Source organism: Tauraco erythrolophus, chromosome 19 (genome assembly GCF_009769465.1).
Source record: "Tauraco erythrolophus isolate bTauEry1 chromosome 19, bTauEry1.pri, whole genome shotgun sequence".
Classification (NCBI taxonomy): Eukaryota; Metazoa; Chordata; class Aves; order Musophagiformes; family Musophagidae; genus Tauraco; species Tauraco erythrolophus.
The window spans coordinates 7,873,096-7,893,582 of record NC_141483.1 but is presented as its reverse complement, the minus strand read 5'-3'; the positions used below and the strand labels follow the sequence as shown (position 1 = coordinate 7,893,582).

The 20,487-nt window shown below is 40.6% G+C and overlaps 2 protein-coding genes and 1 non-coding gene across 4 annotated transcripts; 1 reads left to right on the top strand and 2 right to left on the bottom strand.

Annotated features, from left to right (window-relative positions):
- Positions 1-3,408: 3,408 nt before the first annotated feature.
- Positions 3,409-12,724, bottom strand: RANBP1 (RAN binding protein 1). 2 transcript variants are annotated; one of them, XM_086623251.1, is made up of 7 exons: positions 12,585-12,724; positions 11,753-11,759; positions 9,991-10,127; positions 7,966-8,123; positions 5,824-5,952; positions 4,555-4,620; positions 3,409-3,551 (listed from the first exon to the last, which is right to left on the bottom strand). In XM_086623251.1, exons 1-7 carry the CDS (start codon positions 12,722-12,724, stop codon positions 3,427-3,429), a joined length of 762 nt encoding a protein of 253 aa, XP_086479377.1. In that variant the 3' UTR covers positions 3,409-3,426. The 2 variants fall into 2 exon arrangements, with proteins under 2 accessions (XP_086479377.1, XP_086479378.1); XM_086623252.1 differs by lacking the exons at positions 11,753-11,759; positions 12,585-12,724 and adding an exon at positions 12,059-12,100.
- Positions 4,323-4,455, bottom strand: LOC147527423 (small nucleolar RNA SNORA77). The gene has a single exon (XR_015222730.1). It is a non-coding gene; the product is annotated as a small nucleolar RNA SNORA77 (small nucleolar RNA).
- TRMT2A (tRNA methyltransferase 2A) lies at positions 12,723-20,443 on the top strand. The gene is made up of 11 exons (XM_086623733.1): positions 12,723-13,345; positions 14,042-14,150; positions 14,640-14,821; positions 15,653-15,767; positions 16,022-16,137; positions 16,783-16,894; positions 17,951-18,073; positions 18,685-18,760; positions 19,279-19,395; positions 19,617-19,713; positions 20,051-20,443. The coding sequence occupies exons 1-11, from the start codon at positions 12,723-12,725 to the stop codon at positions 20,337-20,339; spliced, it is 1,959 nt and encodes a 652-aa protein (XP_086479859.1). The 3' UTR covers positions 20,340-20,443.
- Positions 20,444-20,487: the final 44 nt, after the last annotated feature.

Here is a 20,487-nt window from a genome sequence, read left to right as displayed (position 1 = left end):
AGTCTTCAAAATAATTAACATGGGATTTAGAGAGAACTATTTTCAATTCGTTTTTATAATTAAAAACTTAAGTCTATTTTTTTTTTTAAGACCTTAACTACCTGTTAAGAAGAGTTAAATTTTGATGAGCATCAAAATTTAACTATTTCTAATTTAAATTCATCATCCAGGTGTCCTCAGACAATCATCCATCCAGTTTTATGCACACAAAACCATTAGTACTACCAAGGGCTGCGTTATTAAGCCTGGCGATACAGCATGTTTCTGCACCTGAAGCAAGCAGAATTGGTATAAACTGCAGACCAGCACCTGACAATGCTTTATAATTCTATTGTAGTTTCCTTTTTTACCCAAAATGGATTAAAACCTCTTAAAATTTTCACTTGTACCTTGTGCAAGATTCAGCCATGTTCTTAGTAATGCTGTTATTTAAGTCAGAAGTGCTTAAAAAGACTTTATTCTCTAGCCACCTGCATTAACAAAACTATTATTTCAGTCTACATTTAAACGTGCTAGGAGTTACCTTGCCTCACTGGGAGTAAAAGGGAAAAGTAGCCACTCTTCAACTGCAGGGGTTGAAATAGCCTAGAATCCATTTGTCTCCAGAATCCTAGAGACAAAGTAAGTCTCAACACACCCCTATAAAGTGCAGAAATTAAAGATTCAGTGAATTTCTGTACTGTTGTGAGAAATGAAATAAAAAGGTTTCTGCATGATCTATTTTTACTATGACACAACACCTTCAAACAGGTTCAAACGTTTAAATGACACTGAAGTTATTGCCATTTCAGAAACAAGTATAAGGCAGCTGACATGTTTTAGTAGTTGCCCACGAATACAGGAAGGAACTTTTGCACTACAAGCCTACCTTTTTGTCAGAGGACTATTTCGATTTTTGAGCCAAGTTATTATTTTAAGATCCTCTACTGCCTGACAAGACAGGTCAGGTTCTACTACCTCAATAACTGTTAACAGTAAAGATGGTGGGAAAGCAGGAATACTTGGTGACCTGGGCAGGGGGACAAGATGACACATCAGCTAGAACTCAAGAATACTCGGTATACAGTAAACTACTAAAACATTTCAAGGACATCTCTTGGTAGTCTGTATTACATATAGGAAAGTTTGTCACTAGAATGTCCTGTAAAGAAAGCTTTATGCCACCAAGATAAATTTTAAAACTACTTACTGGTTTTTAATTTGTCGAACAGCACACCTATGGCTTCCTAAAGTGACCTTCCATTGACTAACCATCTTTTAGTTTAGAAGACTAAGACATTCTTCAGCCAAATACTATCCACAGAATTATTTTACTTAGTGGTCCCTCATAACTTTGCTCTTTGAGATTGCAAACTTGCATTAAGGATGGTTGTAATCCATGAACTGTAAACATGGATCAGTTAACCTAAACAGGAATGGAAATGTCTTTAAATCATTCAAGCATGCATGAATAAGTTAGAGAGGAAGAAGAGAGGGTAATAAAATTAAGCAGGAGCCAAGATTAAGACAAATTAAGTCATTCAAGTGTTTCCTCCCCTTTTCTGTGCAATATTCGACAGCAAAATCAAACTCACCCATTTTGCTGCTTTCATCGCTTTGCCCCTGCAGGCTAAAAATGCATTCCCAGTAAGAGTTCTTTAAATAAAAAGCAAATCCTTTAAATGAAAATTTAAATTTATTTTGAAATTTTAAAATGTCATTTCTATCAATTTAGACATACTGTTTGACATTATCAGATCAGAGAATTTACAGTGACTCACGGATAAAGATTTGGCTTTTACATTCAAATGTTAAGTACTTCAGAATAGCTTTGTCTTGTTATTTCCAAACCAGAAACACTGAAGAGCATTTTATTTTGCCTTTCAACCATCTTTGTTAATTAACAGACTTTTGATATCTGCTGTACTTTAAGGGAACATGCACAACACCAAAGGGATTACTTTGTTTGAATGGAGTGAGTACCTTACAGTTCCAGATTTAAGACTACTTCATTGCAGCATCAAAAGGCAGCGCTAAGTAGAAATACAAGATTTTTTAAAAAATGTATTTTCCTCAGGTAGACTGCAGAGCCTGACCTACTTGGAAAGCCTCTTTACGGAGATAAAAAGGTCTTACTTGCCAATGTTACCACCACACAGTCTTAAAGTTTAGCAAGTTTTGTCCAGTTTTCACAACTGTTTTGGAAACAGTATTACAGAATTCCATTACTATCCTTGTATTAGTGGTTAACAACAAAATTCAATTAATTTATCAGACTTCAAATTTGTCTTGATTTTATTGCTTACTATAGTTTATTTTCCTACTCTGTAGGACTAACTTGAAACGAGATAAACAGAAAACATTTGCAGGGAAGAATTATCAATTTGCCCATTCTGGCAAGGAGAGCGCCCTTCAAGTGTGTACAACATAATTAACTGTTCCAAAGTGAATGTCAGAACACCTCTCTCTAAGAAGGACAGCCTCCCACCATACATCTTAAAAAGTTCAGAACCCCTCCAATTTGTAAAAACAATGCAAGCTCCAAAGCCCTGGAAAAAAAGCTTATGAATTTTAGAGTACAACTTTCATGATCTACTGACACGGGGAATCTCACAGTAAGGTACTCAAACAGCTTGGATTCCTTCATACACACCTCAGAGGCTGCTACTGCCTTCAGTCAGCAAGTAGCACCTCATGGAAGATCAGAGACCACAGCAACAGCTTTGTGCTAGAGTCAAGTATTTCTAATATTAACAAATTGGGGAAGGGCTGAGCACACGGAGATTTTGGTTTGTAAGAGGAAAATACTTCTCAAGTCTCACATCACACATTTTCTCTCCCACCTTTATTTTCACTGCCTGATTGAACATGACTAATAGTGTGCCAGGAACAACCTATCGCCCGATTCCAGAAGTCTGCTGCATTTCAAGAATCACAGGCACATTCCCTGCTCAGGAACACACAGCAGAAAAAGTGTGAAAGGCCTTTTGCATTAGTTTTAGAAGCCATATAAGAAACATGTATGTAATCTTAATTTTCCCTGTTGGTAAAGTCTGTTAATCTAGTTAATCCACAGGTATGATGATACGTATCTCAACACCCAAAGAAACAAGTGTATTCATAAGCCTTTAAAGTATATAGAAAACTCAGTTCTGTCCTCTGATGCTGTTATCAAGTTTGTTTCATTCACTCTTTTTGGATGACTATAAATAAGTGTTTCCACTATGGAAAAGAAAGTTAGCACAGTACATTTTCATGACTGGGGAATGGATTTTCTGAAGACATCTTCAAAAGGGGAAAAGCTTAGAAAAAACAACCTGAATGTTGAATTCAGTTCCTTATAAAGTCCCTTGTAAAAAAAACAACAAACAAAACAAACAAACAAAAAAAAACAAACAGAAAAAGAAAGAAAAAACTAAAGGGAAAAACTGCAAGGCCCAGGATGATTTATTGCTTTTCTTCAGTTTTTTCCTTGGTCTCTTTCTTCTCAGATTCTTTGCTCTCTTCTTTCACAGAAAGCTCTTCTAGTTTTTCAGCAACTTTATCAGCACTATCACTTTTGTCTGTGCCTGCTAAGAGATTGATTAGGAAAAGAGTTACATACAGGCAGTAATGGATTTTCTTGTTACAGGGGAAAGAGCAGAGAAGTGCAGGGTGACGGCGGTGGGGAGAGACAGCTGGTACTTAGACTAAGAAAAAAAGTAAAGCAATTCTCCACTGAGTCCTGGAGTGATTAATTCCATGTTTTTTTCTTTGGAAATTACCTCAGACACCAAAATTCAAGAAATATCTCTTGTGTGTTTTAATCACTAAATGAGGATCTAATCATAGTGACTGAGAAGCTTGTAATATTTGGTCAGCTTTGCTGCTACCAGTAACAGACTCCACACAGTGTCTAGTCATGTAAATGTCTCAAGTCCCTAGCTTCTTGCCCATCTTAACCAAAAAATTAAAAGTCAAGTTCCCCAGTCACAAGCTGGGGGATAGGAAGTTCTTAAGACTGAAAAATTCTAATCTAAGTATCTTGAAATGTTGACTGCAGGCCGCTAGTAATTTGTATTTCAGAAAGATGAAAGTGGTTATTTTACATGGCGAGATATCTTGTCACATAGGCAATTCTACAAGGCAGTGCATTAATTTATTAAATAAAGAGAAACCTGTGAAGAAATGCTACAATTTCATACACATGAACTATAAAAATTACATATTCTACTTGTGTGATTATATGTTTGTGGAATTTAGGAAGGGAAACTGGAAGGAGGATATATCACTGTGGTTGCAGTTTGCACAGTTCATCTGTGTACTATAAACCAGAAATTCTTCCCTAATAGCCTTTCCAAAAAATCAGTGTCCCAACAGAAACTGTAACAGCCTTCTACAAGAAAGAAGGCAGTTGTCACTCCTGTGAACTGTTACTCTCGCAGACAGAAAAAGCACCTGAACTGAGGACTGCAGTTCGGTACAGAGTGAGTCTGCTGAGACAACAATACTCCAAGGGGCTATAACCACTCGAGCTCTTTTCAAAAGAAAAGTGGCATGGTACTCATGGTACTACACTCGGACTTCTAACCTTACCTTTCTTTGCTCTCTTGTCTACTTCATTCCTGCATTCTTCAAATTTTGCCTTGAATTTCTGTGCATCTGTTTCAGTAAAAGACAGAATATTTTTTAATTAGTTTTGCATCCTTGAAACACTGAGTACTTCCAATCTTGAGTAAAGGTACCTGAGGAGTTTTGTGTAACCAAAACTTGTAGGCACTTACGAAGTAATCTAGTTTAAAATCATACAAGATGCTATACAAAATTCTTGAATGACATCTTTGTGCAGAAGCAGTTTATTTTCTTTAGCAAGCCTATTAAAGCAACTTATTTTGCAAAATATTTAAAACATAATTCCAGATGGAGTTGTTTTGTAGTTATTGCAACTCCCTAGCCTACAGAAATAAGAATATGTCACAGACTGCCAATATGACTATCTGTGTAAAAGACTGAAGTTCAGCTTTGAACTACTATCCTTGTCAGCTACATTATACTCAAAAGACCTCCACACCCATACCATAACCTAGGGCTCTTAGCATCAAGACTGGAAGATAAAGCCCATTTCATTAGCACAGCATTCAGATTCAATAGCCAAAGGCCTGGGCTCAAGCTGTTCCTGACTACAACAGCTGAGGAGGCACATCCTTCATTATGTTTTGGTCTAAGCCACCACTTGATTGAACAGCCATCCCAAGCAGTTGATTGAGTTGCAATAATGTTTCTGCACAAGTAATACAAGCAACAAGACATAAAAGTGGATCAAGCAAGGTACTTTCTAACATCACAACTATAAAGAAGATAATTTGGTATGATTTGGTAACTCGGTCTGACTGACCACATGAGGTCACTGTTGTCCCACAGGGATTCAGAAGCCACTACAAAACCAGTCCAGGAAGTATTTGTATTGATTCCTTTCCAAGCATCTCAAAAAGTAAAGATACTTGAAGGGCATATATATACCTGAGACAAATGAAAGCGAGCTGCGTATGTTAATCTCTGCCCCACAGGATTACTGCTTTTAGTTTTAGTCTAACGGGCATTACACTTGCATGAAATGGCTCCAGTTTAAAACAAGTGTCTAGGGCAGGAAGCTCTGTAAATATTACTGAAGATCTAATTATTACATTGTTTGTCAGCTCACATGGTTAAGTGACTAACTGACTTCTCTCAGTTAAAGCAGTAATTAGCCAACACTATCATGCAGTGGCAAGACAAGAGCATATCTACAACAGTGGTTTAGTGTTCAGACCAGTAGTGTAACACAACAGCATACAATCAACGTAAGTTCAGTGCCAGTCCACTCACTCTCTGCATTTAAAAACCGGATTGCCAGAAGTTCAGGCTTGGGGCTTTCATCTGCAAAGTCAGCATGTGTGTTCCAGACCCATGCCCTGTCGCTCCCAGCATTAGGCTTCAGCTCCATTAAGGGTGTGACTGAAAAGAAAGCATTAGAAATGTACACAGCACAACAGTAAATGTTTTCCACACCAGCCTCCATAAATCTTACTGACAACTGACTGCCATGGTTGTGTAAAGCACTTTATACAGGATTACTTTTGGATAAGTAGAACACAATGGTCCCCACAATATTTTTCCTTACGTCCTCAAATAAAATGATGCAAGACCATTAGTGTATAAAAGAATGCCAGATTCCCTGTTGTTAAGGAACTGAGAGCTTGATTCAATTCTGGTTTAAAACAGATGACTGATACTGAGAGAGATACAGTCACTAAGCTTGACTCTGAAGAACAGTCAAATGGTTTAGGTGGAAAAGGCACCCAGACAACAAAGAGCATCCATTCTTCTTTTGCACACTGAAAATACTGCATAAAAATATTTTAAAAAAAGCATTATTCCTGAAATTAGCCATTGAATCAGGTTCGTTTCTCTCCCATCAGTGTAAAGCTCTACTACAAGGTAGTACAGAGTTCTGCAGTGCAGCAAGATGTTCATAGCGTATTTTTCAATCCATTTGTTCCTTCCCAGTAAACAGAGCCCTTTCCCTCCAAGACACTATAACTACCTCACCTGACTGACTGGAGAAGTTGGAATGTTACTTCTCACACTACTCTAAGACTTTTTTACGTTACACAAATGTAAAGTTTAGGCAGGGCTTTTTTCTCCTCCCTGACCCTGCATCCTTTGTTTAGTTCAGAAAAAATCTGAAAAGTCCACTTACTTCCTTGCATTTTTTAAATGAAGAGATCAAATTACATTTTGTTTCATTTAATGTTTTGCAAAAACAGAGTCCTTTCATCTGCCTGTGAATCAGCATTCAATTCAATAAAGAAAGCTATACTGAAGCAGTTTTTCCAGGAAAAAAACCACTTTTGACATGAACGCTATAAATTTATCAATTGTTTTGCATTATGTGCAACATTTATTTTCCTAAACAAAAGGTTTATTCTTATTGGTTGGTGACTACGCTGCTTTCATATTTGCCACTTCATTTGCTAAGCAGGAACACTTGTGTGCTCTGAATAGCGTGGCTCTCCAAAGAAACCCACCTACCCCAAAAAGACAAGCGTTACTGCTTCTGACTTCAGATTTGTACTAAGCTACTTCAAACAAGTTATTTCAAATTATCCTCATGTAGTTTTAACTCTACAGAATACTACACTCTTCATATAAAACCCCTGAGTATTACCAAAGCAAACAAGTAACAAAGCATTACCAAATCAGTCTACTTGTTGCTAGATACTGACTTTCAAGTCTGTTTTGCCCTTTCATGTTTAGTTTTATTCAAAAAGGATCAAAGGAACAAACCTCTCCTGCTCCATCAGCTCTCAATACAAATTCTTTCTGAATGAGTTAGCTGAATACACCACTTTCATTTCAGTTTATTTCACAAGCAGAAAAAGGCAGCCACAGACTAGTTTAGCATCTCAGTATCTGTTTTCTGACGGTTAAGCAATTGCCTCTACCAATTCAAACATTTAGCTCAGAGTAGTAAATTATTACATGACTACTTATGTCTCATTCTTTTATGAAAACAAGCCAGCATACATTAATTTCTTATATTAAACAGTATTGAGGCCTCCATTTTCTACACTCTATTAAAAAAAAAAAAAATCACACACATACATTGGGAGCAATCACATAACGTCTGCCTATCCCAGCTAAATTTTCAAGTGTCTTTAGAACACTATCAGAGTCTGAAGAAAAGAAAAACAACTTTAAGACTCAGCCTTGCAGGCAATCGCCAAGCCTAACTACAGTTTCTTTCCACAATAACCATCAGCACTCACTGTTTTTGATGCTCGCAGCCTTGTGTGCAGAGAAAGACAACTACTCTTACAGTCTAATATAAATCTGACGCCTGTTTACCGACACACGCAATTCTCCAGCTGCTACTAAAAAGCCATTGAGCTCTGAATCTACAATGTGTAATTCTACAAGCTTACTTGTTAAAATAAAAAATAAGAAGTATAGCAATGTGTAACATACTGTAATGGTTTGCACAAATTTTTAAGGTTTTGTCCCTCCTCATGAGGAGGCGAATTGTTCCCTTCTCCTTGTGCTTCAGGAGTTTTACATCCCCGGTTCCTCGTTCTTTCCATTCGGGAAGGTCATTCTCAGACGCAAACCGGAACAGCTTTGCTCGCCTTGAAGGAGAGAGAATTTAAGAAATCAGCTTGCATGTGGAAACATTTATCAAAATAGCATACTCGACTGAGCAGTACAATTGTTTTTTAAAAGCCACACACAAGAAAGAAAATTCCCTTTGTAAGCATCCCTGTTCTACTTCAGCATACAAACTTCGAAACTGGCACAATAAATCCAAATTTAATAAACAATTAGGAGTTATGTAATAGCTATACTAAAATTCCATAGGTTCTGGTAAAGTAACAGGATAAGTATTTTGGAGAACGATAAACATATTTGATGTAGGCAACCTTTTCAATTAAGGCAGCTAATTAACAGGTTCTGCTATAGCTAGAGTTCTCATATATATTATGAGTACAACAGCTACATGTAACCAGCAGTATTTTTTAATTCAAGAAATTGAGCAGCTTGAGGCTAAGTAAAGGTTCTTGTATAATTCCAAGCCCAATGTTCAATCAACTGTTAAAATGCCTCACCCTCTGGAGTCACTTACTTCCTTTTAACTCCAAAAACCTAGTTGTTGCTACTCTTAAATCAGGAATAAGGGAAGCTTAGTGCTGCACTGCAGTGCAACATACCTGCTTCAGAACATCTCTGTTCAATCTTCCAAGATGCCAGTGTGCCAAAAGAGAAACAGGAGTAGTTTGGGACATTAGTCAAAACTGACCCAAAAGACAGTCTGAGATCTGCTAGCAAGGAGTTTAAGACACAGCTATAGGAAAGGCAGCAACTCCTCACACTACAGGATACATATAAAATATTCTTTTCCATAAATCAGCAAGGGATTAAGACTTGTAATAAACCAGGTCCTTCAAGAGAAGGTGTCAGATGTTGGAGTAAGTGAATCTAACAGATGCTCTCATGCAGATGAGCTACTTTGATGCAAAAGTCCTTCCTTCTGCGTCCAGCTGGCATTCAGTAGGTGATTCCCCATGTTCAGCCATCAGAACAACCAACGTTCAAAAGAAAAGGATTCCTTTCCTTCTTCAGCACTTTGTAGACATAAAAAAGAACCTATTATTTCCCTCCCTGTTTTTGATTTGTTTTGTTGTTTTTTTTAAAAAAGTCTTCTTTCCATCAGATTCTACACATCAGATGTGCACAGAGGCCTGATGGTCGGAGATTTCAAGATGCTACTTGTCAGAAACTGACCACTGCATTAGTTTTTACCAGAATCTCTAAAAGGAGAACTCAAATCTCTCTTCCGGATGAACAATACCCGTCTGTGATTAAGTAAAAGCAGTATTTTTAAAAATTTATTTAAAGCAAACATATCATGGATCAAATTCAAAACCCTTCTTAACCCTTTAGCCTACATATTTCTTCAGGCAGATCATACATCTTAAGCCAGCTATCCTTATTTGACAATAAGCACAATCCAAGGATAAAACTATGTTTGAGACAACAGAAAGGCACAAATGCCCCAATATGGTACTGCCTCTATCGCTTTTATTGTTTCCATGTACCATACATCACCCTTTACAGCTGGGGATGTACGGCAGCAACACTACCTACATCTTATTTTTCACCCCCACGATATTTGTTTTATACTGTGATCACACAGTTTCAAGCCTGTGATTATTATCCAAGGTGATGTTTTCTTTTAGACTAAACAATACTAAAGCCAGATTTGTAATATCAGCTCCTTCTATTGTTCCAGACTTCAGAGTTTCTTGGAGCATTATTATCAAACATCCTCCCACTCAGTCTTTGCCACCACAGTAAATACCAACCAACTTGGATTACCACTTCATACACAGAGATTTCATACACAGAGATTCCCAACACATTACCTGGCTTTTTATAAACACATTCAAGTTTAAGCCTAACAAATATTTAGTTAATATACAAAAATATTGTACTTACATCTTAAAGAGTTCTTCCTCATCCTCTTCCAGAGTTTTTATTTCTTGCTCGGGAAGGGAAACTATGGGCTCAAACTGAGGATCATGGTTGGAGTCATCCGCATTTTCAGTAGAAGTATCATGCTCTTCATGTGTTTCCTAGAGAGGAAAACAAAACAAAAAACCCACAACACTTGCTACGTAGTTAAAATCTCAAGTACCCATATCTGTGTTTAAAATGAAAACATTTATGACTATTCAGCAATTAGATTTTAGAAACTGAAATACTCTGTAACAATAAAGAAAAATTATTATAGCTGAAAACAAATGGCTTTAAAGTCAACATACAGTTATGCTAAAAAAAAGGTGGTCTTGCAGTGCTTGATGTTTTAGTCCTACCACCCTTAGTAACTGTGCAGAAGCTTAGCCTTGGAGCAACAGCTTTTAGTTATGGAAAAATAATTTCTTCAACTATTTTCCCTATATAATGGAGTTTCATGCTATTAAAGCACTATTTCTTAGTGGCTAATGACCTAACATTAATGGGAAAAAAGAAGAAAAACACAACACCAAAGCAACCACCTACCCCAGCTTAAGGGAGGCATTACACTGAGAAGTTCATTAGAATCACCCACAATCAAAGGTATTTTTCAAACACCATTGCAACACTCGTTAAATGATCCAAATTTTGTGATCTAAGACTCTTTGGGGAACCTTAGGTTACGGGTAAGTGGCCAAAAGAGTACTTCCTATTTAGTTATTTGAGAATCTGCCATAGCATTCCTTACACTTTAGAATTGTGTTTAGTATGTGACTAGCGAGTACATGATAAACATCTCTAATACTTTGCACATATGCAAAGCTAAGAAGCATTCAGTGGAGAAGCCTAGAAAGGAGATTCATCTGCAAGTTTAATGAGGCCGCAAACAGCTATCTCAGGTCAAGGGAACTGATTTGGGCTTTCTTGTTGTTTGAATAGCAGGGAAAGAAAAAGCAGTCTACACATCTTAAGGCTTGAGAGACTTAAATCTTCTTTTCCCTTTACAGATGAAAGACTCCACTCTTACAGGTTCCATTTAGAATATCCTTTACAGAGCAGGTACACACCATACATGCATAAAGCAACTGAAATGAAGCAGTCTACTTTTACTCAATAGTAAAAAAAAAAAGAAAAAGGGTCGAGGAGGAAGTAGGTAAGAAATGTTGCCAAATAAGTTCTGGTTACGTCGACCACATCACACCAGGTATCATTAGTTTTAAGTCCCCAGCGCTCTAGTATGTAAGGAAAAAAGGGAGAAAGACGTTAAGTCACATCTGTTTCCCAGGAACAGGAAAAGAAACATTGGCTGAACTTTTGCACATTGTTTTGTCCAGTCGCAAGTAGCACATCCCATACGATAACTCATCATCCGTCCTGCACCTGACCCATTAATTCAGAAGCCGTAAGAAACGCGTAATTCGCAACAGGCACATGCGAGAGAAAGCAGATTCCGTTATCACGACAACATCTCGCCCTGCCTCGATACGCAACACGTGGGGCTGCTCCTCTCGCCGGGCCGCGGCACGAAGGGCTCAGCCCGTCGGGCTGGGGGAGGGGCGGAAAAGAGGGAAGCGGAGAAGAAAGGAGGGAAGCGGGACCGCTCCGGAGCGCCCGAGTCGCAGGCGAAGCCGCGGCGCCCACGAGGCGCAGGTTCCCCACGCTCAAGAGGGGCGGCCGCCAGCGCAGGCCGGGCGGAGCGGGGCCCCGCGGACAGACGTGCCCGGGCCCCCCGAAACGGCCGGGCCCCCCAGCCGCGCCGCGCGGTGCCGAGGCGGCGCTGCCCTCCGGCAAGGCCCCGAGCTCGTCCTCCCCGGCCCCGCGCCTCGCTCCACCCCAGCCCCCCGCCCTCCGGAGCCCCTCAGCCCCTGCGGGCCGCCCCCCCCGCGCCAGGCCCGCAGGCCCTCTGCCCCGGCCGGGCCCCACCTCTTTCCGTTACTCTCCCGCCCCTCCATCCCGGCCCGCGCGGCCGCCTCTCTCCCCGCGCCCGCCAGAGCCCTCCTGCCCCGGCGCGCCGCTCTTCGGCCCGCAGGAGCGCGGCCGCTACCCTCACCTTGGTGTCCGCCATGGGGCCGCTCCGCTCGCCGCCGCCTGCCCGCCGCGCTTCCTGCCGCGCGCCCCCGCCCCTCCCGCCTTTACCTCATTCCCGCAGCCCGCGCCGCCGCTGCCGCAAGGCCCGATGGGAAACGCCCGCTGTCCCTCAGCTCGCGCCCCGCCCCCGGCACGCCGCGGCCGGCGGGGACGCGGCGCGGAGAGGCCGCCCGTCGCCCCCGAGCGCACCGGCGCCGGCCCACGACGCCGATGGCTGTGCCAGGCGCGTCCTGCCCCCGGCGAAGGGTTTTTTTGGTCGTTGTTGTCCCGTTCCCGAGGCACTTCCCGTCAGCCTTCGCGGCATGGCGGTGGCCGCTCCGCGCCCCGACCCAAGATGGCGCCCACGTGCGTGACGGACGGGGGGGGCAATGTTTTAGTCGCTGTTATTCTTTTTAAGCAACGCACTGACTCCACAGGCGAGAAACGGCAGCGGCGCGGGGCAGGCTTTTTTTTTTTATTAAATTAAATCGTTTCTTTCCCCCTCCCCGTTCCTTTTGCAGCGGTGACGCCACAGCCCCGCCCCCGAGCCCGGCACGAGGCAGCGCGAGCCGCGTGGGGCGGAGCGGGCGGGGCGTGGGGGGGGGGGGACCGGCGGCGGCGCGCGCGGCCGCGGGGCTGGCGGGAACATGGAGGAGGGACGCGGCCGCTGCGACCCCGACCCCGACCCCGGCCTTGCCGCGGCTGCTGTGGCAGAGGCTGACGATGGGGCTGAAGCGGAGAGCGCGGCCGGCGGCGGCGGGGGCGGCCCCGCGGGGAGCCCCGCCGGCCGCCCCGACGTGTACCGGTACATCAAGGGGGACTTGTTTACCTCGGAGATCTATAAAGTGGAAATACAGAACCTTCCCAAGTACATCGGGTTTAACGACGTGAAAAGGTTCCTCGCCAAGTACGGGCTCAGCCCTCACAAGATAAAACTTTTCGGGAAGCAGACGTTCGCGTTCGTGACGTTTAAGAGCGAGGAGGAGCGGGAGAAGGCCATGAAGGTCCTCCACGGGGTGCTGTGGAAGAGCCGCCACCTGAGCGTCAGGCTCGCCAAGCCGAAAGCGGACCCGATTGCGAAGAAGAGGAAGCAAGAAGAGGAGATGGAGCAGGGGGAGGCGAAGCGGCCGGCTCCCTGCAGCGCCGGCGGCGAGGAGCCTCCCGGCAGGCGAATCGCGGATGTCGTGACCCCGCTGTGGAACGTGCCCTACGAGGAGCAGCTGGCCAGGAAGAAGCAGGAATGTGAGCAAGTGCTGCAGAAGCTGACAAAGTAATTCCTCTTTGTAAAGCTACTGTAATGTTTGCAAGGCTCGACCTTGTGTTGGGATGTAGCTAAATTTGTGCGAATTGCTGTCTCTGAAATAGAGGTGGGTCAAAACCCAGATCCCCTGACAAAGTAAATCAAAGATATCTGCGAGGCTAGGACTTAAAAACTGCTCCAGCTGACAGAACTTGCCAGTGCTGTTCTTGGTCAGCATCAAAGGATGGCTAAATGAAGGTGTCTTACTCCATAGGCCTAAGCAGAAGGATGTTTGTGCTCTTAGAGTTAAAAAAACCTTGGTGCTGCCAAATGGGGTAAGAGGTAATCAATCCGTAGAGATAGTAAATTACTATTACCATTTTCTCTTTAAAAATCCTCTCAAATTATTATGCCTGGTCTGTGTAGATCAAAGTATCACTTCTGTCTCCTGCCTTACTCGCTTATGCAGAGAAAGTTTGCATTCTTTTCATGCATGGGAACGTCGATTAATCTAGTATGTACCTTTGAAACTACATTTAACTTATTTTTTCAGGTTACAGCTTTTTATTATACAGTTGGAGGGAGTTTGCCTGTTAAAAAATTCTTCTGGCAGAAATACTCTTCATCTGATAGTCTGCTACTTTTTACGCCATGTACAAAAAAAGAAAAATAATGCACAACTTTTCTCAATGTATACTTCACAATTTTTGTTTCTGATTTGGGCAGGGAAATAGGAAATAACAACAGAGCTTTATTACCTTGGTTGTTCCTGCAGAAGCAGAAGTATAATAAATTGTGTTGCCCAGTAGAGGGAGTGAAAGCGTCACCGTTACAGGTAATGTACTCCCAGGTAAAGTGTGGAACGGGGTTAATGAGCTTAGGGTTAAAGTAGTTGTTTGGTCTTAAGAAACAGTGCACAAACTGTGTGTTTGACTTCTTCTTGTAATGAATGATAAATTTAAAAATTTTTGCCTTCCATGTAAATACTGTGTGGAAATATTTACAGGAAGCAGGAGAATAGTTCCCATTAACTGGATATTCTACCTTTAAAATGAATATGCTGTCCCTGCAAGCTTGTGCTGTAGGCTAATACAAACATTCTTCAACAGGGGCAATATTTTTCTCTGCATAACAAGACTTGATACTTTTTCATTATTGCTGATAGTTGTCATATATCAAATTCTGTTAATACCTTTCATATGAACTCTATGTTCTGTGTCCATTTGCAAATCCATTTAACCATATGAGGATTGTTTCAGGAGAAACTTGGCATGTACAAATAAGTGCTATATAAATATCTTACATAACTTTATTTTAAATCTAGACTGAATATCGCAACAAATGTGAGTTCTTGATTGGGATTGGTGTAAATCAAGAAGACAAAACTGTGGGTTGTCGTCTTGGCAAATATAAGGGTGGTACATGTGCTGTAGCGGAGCCATTTGATACTATTCACATTCCTGCTATTGCCAAAAAAGTAGTAAAAGCTTTCCAAGACTACATAAGGTGAGCATAAATAAAATGAGTTATCCGTAAAGGTTTTGATGTCTTACTCAAAAATACTTTTAAAAATTATGAAAGACCTAGTGTTTGGTCTGAGCTTTAATACCTAAGATATGCCAGTCTCAAGTTTTAGCAGTTCTTTGATGTTTATGTCTTGCGCCCAGATCACTGGGTGTTTTTCCCGTGTTCTCACCCAGCTGAGATGGAGGGACACATACCCTCCCAACACAGCTTTTTGCAAGCAATGAGATGTCTAACTCCACAATAAAAAGTATCTGTTATTTGAGAGCTTCTTCCACTAACTGTAAATAAATACTCAGAAAAAGGCTTTTTAAAAGAGGAATTTGAATAACAAAGGTCAGTTGCTTCCTTGGATGAAGAGAGGAATCAATCTACAACAAGGAATAAAACTAAAGTTGTAAATTTAAGCAACAACACTTGGAAACCTCAGAAGAATCATGAAGATGTAAAGTTTGAACTTGATATGAAGCACAGAAGCCAATGAAGGCATTGTAAAAAGTTGTGTCATTCTCTGAAGGCAGTGAGAAGCTGCCTATTCCCTATCTATAATTTTGGATTGGTTAAAATGGGTAAGGGAATTGTGAGAAGTAGGGAGAGATTATTTTGCCCTAGGAGATAGGATCCATTCATCAGTCTCTTTTTTCTTAATTAAGATATGGAAGTCATTATTTTCTTGACAGATCAATGTAGCCTCTGTTTGTACTTAACATTTTTCATCACCTTGCATGGCAAGCTTCTTTTGTTTCAAAAATCTGTTGAATGTTACGCAAAAAAAATAGTTCTGTGTTGTAACTGAGCTTCTGAAAATTGCAGGTCAACTCCTTACTCAGTTTACAGCCCAGAAACCTACGAAGGTCACTGGAAGCAGCTCACAGTCCGTACCAGCAGGAATGGCCACATCATGGCCATTGTTTATTTTAATCCTCAGGTATTTAAGTTGATATATAATGTGCAGCCCAGACACACAGCCTTGAAATTACATAAATTTGATTTTATGAATAGTGCATGCAAAAGAGAATAATTACTTGGTGTAGTTTACTTTGCATTACTACTCTTCTATTTAGACTAATCTGATAGATGGAAATTAATAAGTAATTAATCTGCTTATAGAAGGCATACACAAAGTCATGGTGTTAAGTCACCAAGATGATTATTCTCCCTTCTTTCAAATGAAACCCTTAGAAACTAAGTAAAGAAGAGCTTGCTGACCTGAAAATCTCTCTGGCAAAATACTTCACAGAGGGGATGGGAAAGGACAGCGGTGTCACTTCTCTGTACTTTGTGGAGGAAGGTCAAAGGTGAGGGAGTTGACTTTGCTTTGGGGGATTTTGGTGGTGGCTGGATTTTTGGTGTTCGCAACAGAAAAGCAGGTAGTGCTTCAACACCATTGTTTTGTCTATTTCATGGAAGTAGCAGCAGTGCTATTAATCTGTTGAATAGTTATTTACCTTTTCCGCAAAAGACTCCTGAAACTTCCTTTTCTCCTGTAGTGTTCTGTTCACTGGATGCAGGCAGGTGGAGTTTCAGTGGGTGAACTCACTAGTAGTTGCTGGCTGTCAAGCTGTCGAAGTGTTTACTGCAGTAGATGGATATTTATTATTATCAACAAGTATCTTCTGCCTCCTTTCTTCCCTATTTTATGTGATTTTTTTTTTTTTTTTAATCTCCTCATCCCCTTCCACAGAGCACAAGGCTCAACACTATCGTCATCTGGAGACAATGTAGGTGTTACTGCACATCAGTGGAACAATTGTACACCGAAAGAAAAAAACGGCCTAGATAGTCTCTAAAGGATACAATAAATGTTGGCCCAGTATAAATTACTGCTTAGTATGTAGTACTGCAATTTTTAAGATGACTACAGCTTTGCTAAAAATTGTAAAAAACATGTTTGTCTTCTTTTTTTTTCTCTTTGTCTCCCCGTGCCTTGCTTCCCCCATCAGGAAATCTCCCAATCTAGAAGACTTGCCTTTGGAGCATGTGGCTGGTGACAAGTACATCTATGAAGAACTTCTTGGCCTAAAATTTAGAATTTCTCCTCATGCCTTTTTTCAGGTAAGGATGATATGAAGTTGCTAACTTATCTGGATTTGCATTAATGCCCTTAAGCTTGGCTAATGCTGTGTTACAAGACATTATTTACCTAGAGATTTAATCTTTTATATATTTGGTGTGATTAAATACTTCTGAGTATTATGTTTGTCTGTAAAAACAGTCAGTGTGTAAACTCGATGGGGGTGTGTTGAAGACAGCTCTTTTTTTCTTTTTAGTAGTTTGGTATCAAACTACTAAAAAGCCTTTCAACATAAGGGCTGTTGAACGGCAGCCTTTATGTTCACAGAACATGCAATATGTAGATCAGGAATCTTTGTAGTACTATTTTTTCTTTGTTTTTCCAAAACATTTCTTCCCTTCCAACATGTTAAAGCCACAGCAGGTAGCCTGTATTGTTGAAATGGAAAGTATAGGAAGTATGTTATCACTTGACATCGTAAATAAGTTGCAGCTAAACTGTATTTTCTATTATTTGCCATAGATTATAGCCTGCTTTTTTTTTTTCCCCACAGTGTGCTTTGCTTGCTCTTAAGACAAAGAATATGCTTGCTCTAGAGGCACTGGTTTAGAAAGCTTATTATAGGCTACTTCCTTAACCATCGTGTAATTACAGCGTTTACTTTAAAGCAGTATTACAAGCAAGGTTAAAATAAAGCTGGCTGAGGGTATTGTCATGGTTATATTCTCCTGGTTTTGAATCTGCAGACGTATTTTTGAAATTCAGACTTCACTTTATGGCTTAGCATTTTGCTTAATTAATTCGTTTGTTGTCTCCTCTAGCTTCCAAACTTACTTTTTAGGTACTGTAGAACAAGTCAGTTCTCACTAGAACACAGATAAGAAAACATTACTTCTAAGAGAGAACTGAGTGAGACTTTAACAATGGAATGGTCATCTCTTAACACGTGCTGGTCTAGGTCAGTTATATGTGATTTTAACATGTATGTGAAGTTGACTTGGTTCTTGGAAACAAGGAAAAGAAAACGTGCTTTCCTAAGACTCACTAAAGCACATTTTTTATGAAGAAGTAGACCTATTTTACACATAATTTCCCAGGTAAACACACAGGCTGCAGAAGTTTTGTATACTGCCATCAGGGAGTGGGCACAACTGAGCCAAGAGAGCACCGTGCTTGACGTTTGCTGTGGTACAGGAACTATTGGGATTTCTTTGGCAAAGGTGAGCGAGTAACTTCTCTTCCTGGATATAACCTACTTTTAACAGATGTAGATCTTTAGTTGTGCTTACAATGAAAGAATATACTTTATATATTTGAAACAAAACACACTATCTTCATTTTTTCAATTAATTTCTAATTCAATTGCAGCTGTTTTGCCAATCATTATTAAAGCTCACCTTTGTATCAAGCAGCCTAAATTACTTTGACACTTATTCAGTCAAAAGAGGCAGTACTTAATGGAGGATAGATACTAGTAAATTTTGGCTATCCACTTAACTAGTGAATAACCAGCATTTCTTGTATCATTTTGAGAGTGGAGCTTGCTAGAGCATAAATGGAAGCCTGGCCCCAAATAAAAAGGACTCCAGCGTAACTGGAGTCCGTCACATACAGGTTGGGATAAATCATGTTCATCCCACAATTTCAGTCTAAAAAGTCCCTCTTTATTTGCACAGGTCCCTTCTCAGCCCTTTTTCTGGGTGCAAGGCAGTAATTCTCTGAGCAGGTACTAGCCAGCGTTCATGTACAGTAGTTAATCGTTGATGTTACGAATAATGGTTAAATTTATATTTACGTACCACAGACAGATCTTTTTCCTTTGATTCTACAGAAAGTAAAGAAAGTGATTGGAATTGAACTCTGCCAAGAAGCTGTGCAGGATGCCCAAGTGAATGCCCAGATTAATGGTTAGTTAAGCTAAAATGCTAAGATCTTTGTTGTTAGGAAGTATAGTAGTTTCATAGCTAGTTCCTCTTTACGTTATCTAAGCAGCTTGGAATTCCATGTTATTGATAGTAATCTTGTCCATTTTAAACATTTAATGTCTCTTGAAAACAAACACCATGTTGATCTGTGAGATCAATTTTCCTGTTGACTAACAGCTAGCTTTTTTTTTTTTTTCTTCTCTCCAAAAATAAAATGCATCAGGGTAAAAGTGAGATGAATCCACAGTTACCCTCAGAAATGAAACGTTAACAGTAGCTGTTTTTCATGGTGTTTTGCTTTGGTTCAGGTAACGGAAGATGCTCAAGTTACTGTTGTTTAAATGATCTGAAGTATCAGTGATTGTTCAAATTACAGATCTCAGGGTAGACCAAACAATTTGTAGTTTCTAAGGCATCAGAACTTCGTGTCAAATTTGAGCATGCTGAAAGGTGCTTTGACTCAGTACAGACTCTGATAACAGCTGTTCATTTTTTTATAGAACTGAATAATATTGAATTTCATTGTGGGAAGGCTGAAGATATTGTTCCCTCCCTAATTAACGTCTTGGCTCCTCAGAACCTCATTACTATTGTAGATCCACCACGAGCAGGACTGCGTAAGTTTACCTTCTTTTAAGTCTATTCTGCTAATTAGTGTTTGGTGGTGAACCTAAGGAAGCATCAGTGGAATAAATTAAGTAGGAGGCTTCAAGTAGAGCTTGAAGCAACTGGGTATTGCAACAGTTTTGTTCGTTCTGGAGTATAACCTGGAGTTCTTCTGCTAGCCTTTTGATGCATGCAGAACTAGTAAACAGCTGTCTTGGTTTTGATCACCTAGATTCCAAGGTAATTCTTGCCATTAGAAGAGCTGAACATCTGAAGAAGCTTATCTATGTATCCTGCAATCCCAGAGCTGCAATGAATAACTTTGTTGAGTGAGTATTTCTTGCATTAAATTGACTACATAAACATGGTAAGAAGAAAAACACGTGCTTCTTGGGGAGGGGGGGGGGGCAACATTGGATTTTTATTTTTAAGCCATATTTATTGAGGTTTACCTTTCACTAGAAATAGTTGACAGCTGCTGCACAGCAAGTCAGAACCGTATTACCCAATATGCAAGTAGTAACAGAAATATTAGGAGGTGATGAATAACCCTATCCTGGAGTTGAGGCCTGGGGAAGAAAAGCTTTTCTCAGAGTAGCAGTGATGAATGGTATACTAAAATTTTAATACGGTTCTTCCTCCCTTTTCTTTCCCTTTCCCATCAAGCCTTTGCCGAGCCCCTTCCAACAGAGTCAAAGGAGCCTCTTTCCGTCCCGTGAAAGCAATGGCCGTGGATCTCTTCCCTCAGACCAGGCACTGTGAGTTACTGATATTCTTTGAAAGGGTTGACTATGCCAACGGGAGCTCTGCTGAAGCAACGCCTGATGTTACTCCAGCCACAACAGCAGGACACGACTCAGAGTGCTTGGATGGCATCAGCCCATCTAACATCGACACAAGCCAGGCAACTTCTGTGCATGTGGATACTGCACTCGAGGAGAGGGAATCAACTTAACTCCTGAGAGACTTTTGCTTGTTAACTGCTTCAATAACATTGTTTCTGTAACATCCAGGTAATAAATCTCTGCACGCAGAGAAGTTGCAAGGCTTCAAAATTACTTTATCATACTAATTTGAATTAAATTTCGTTATGTACTATTAGG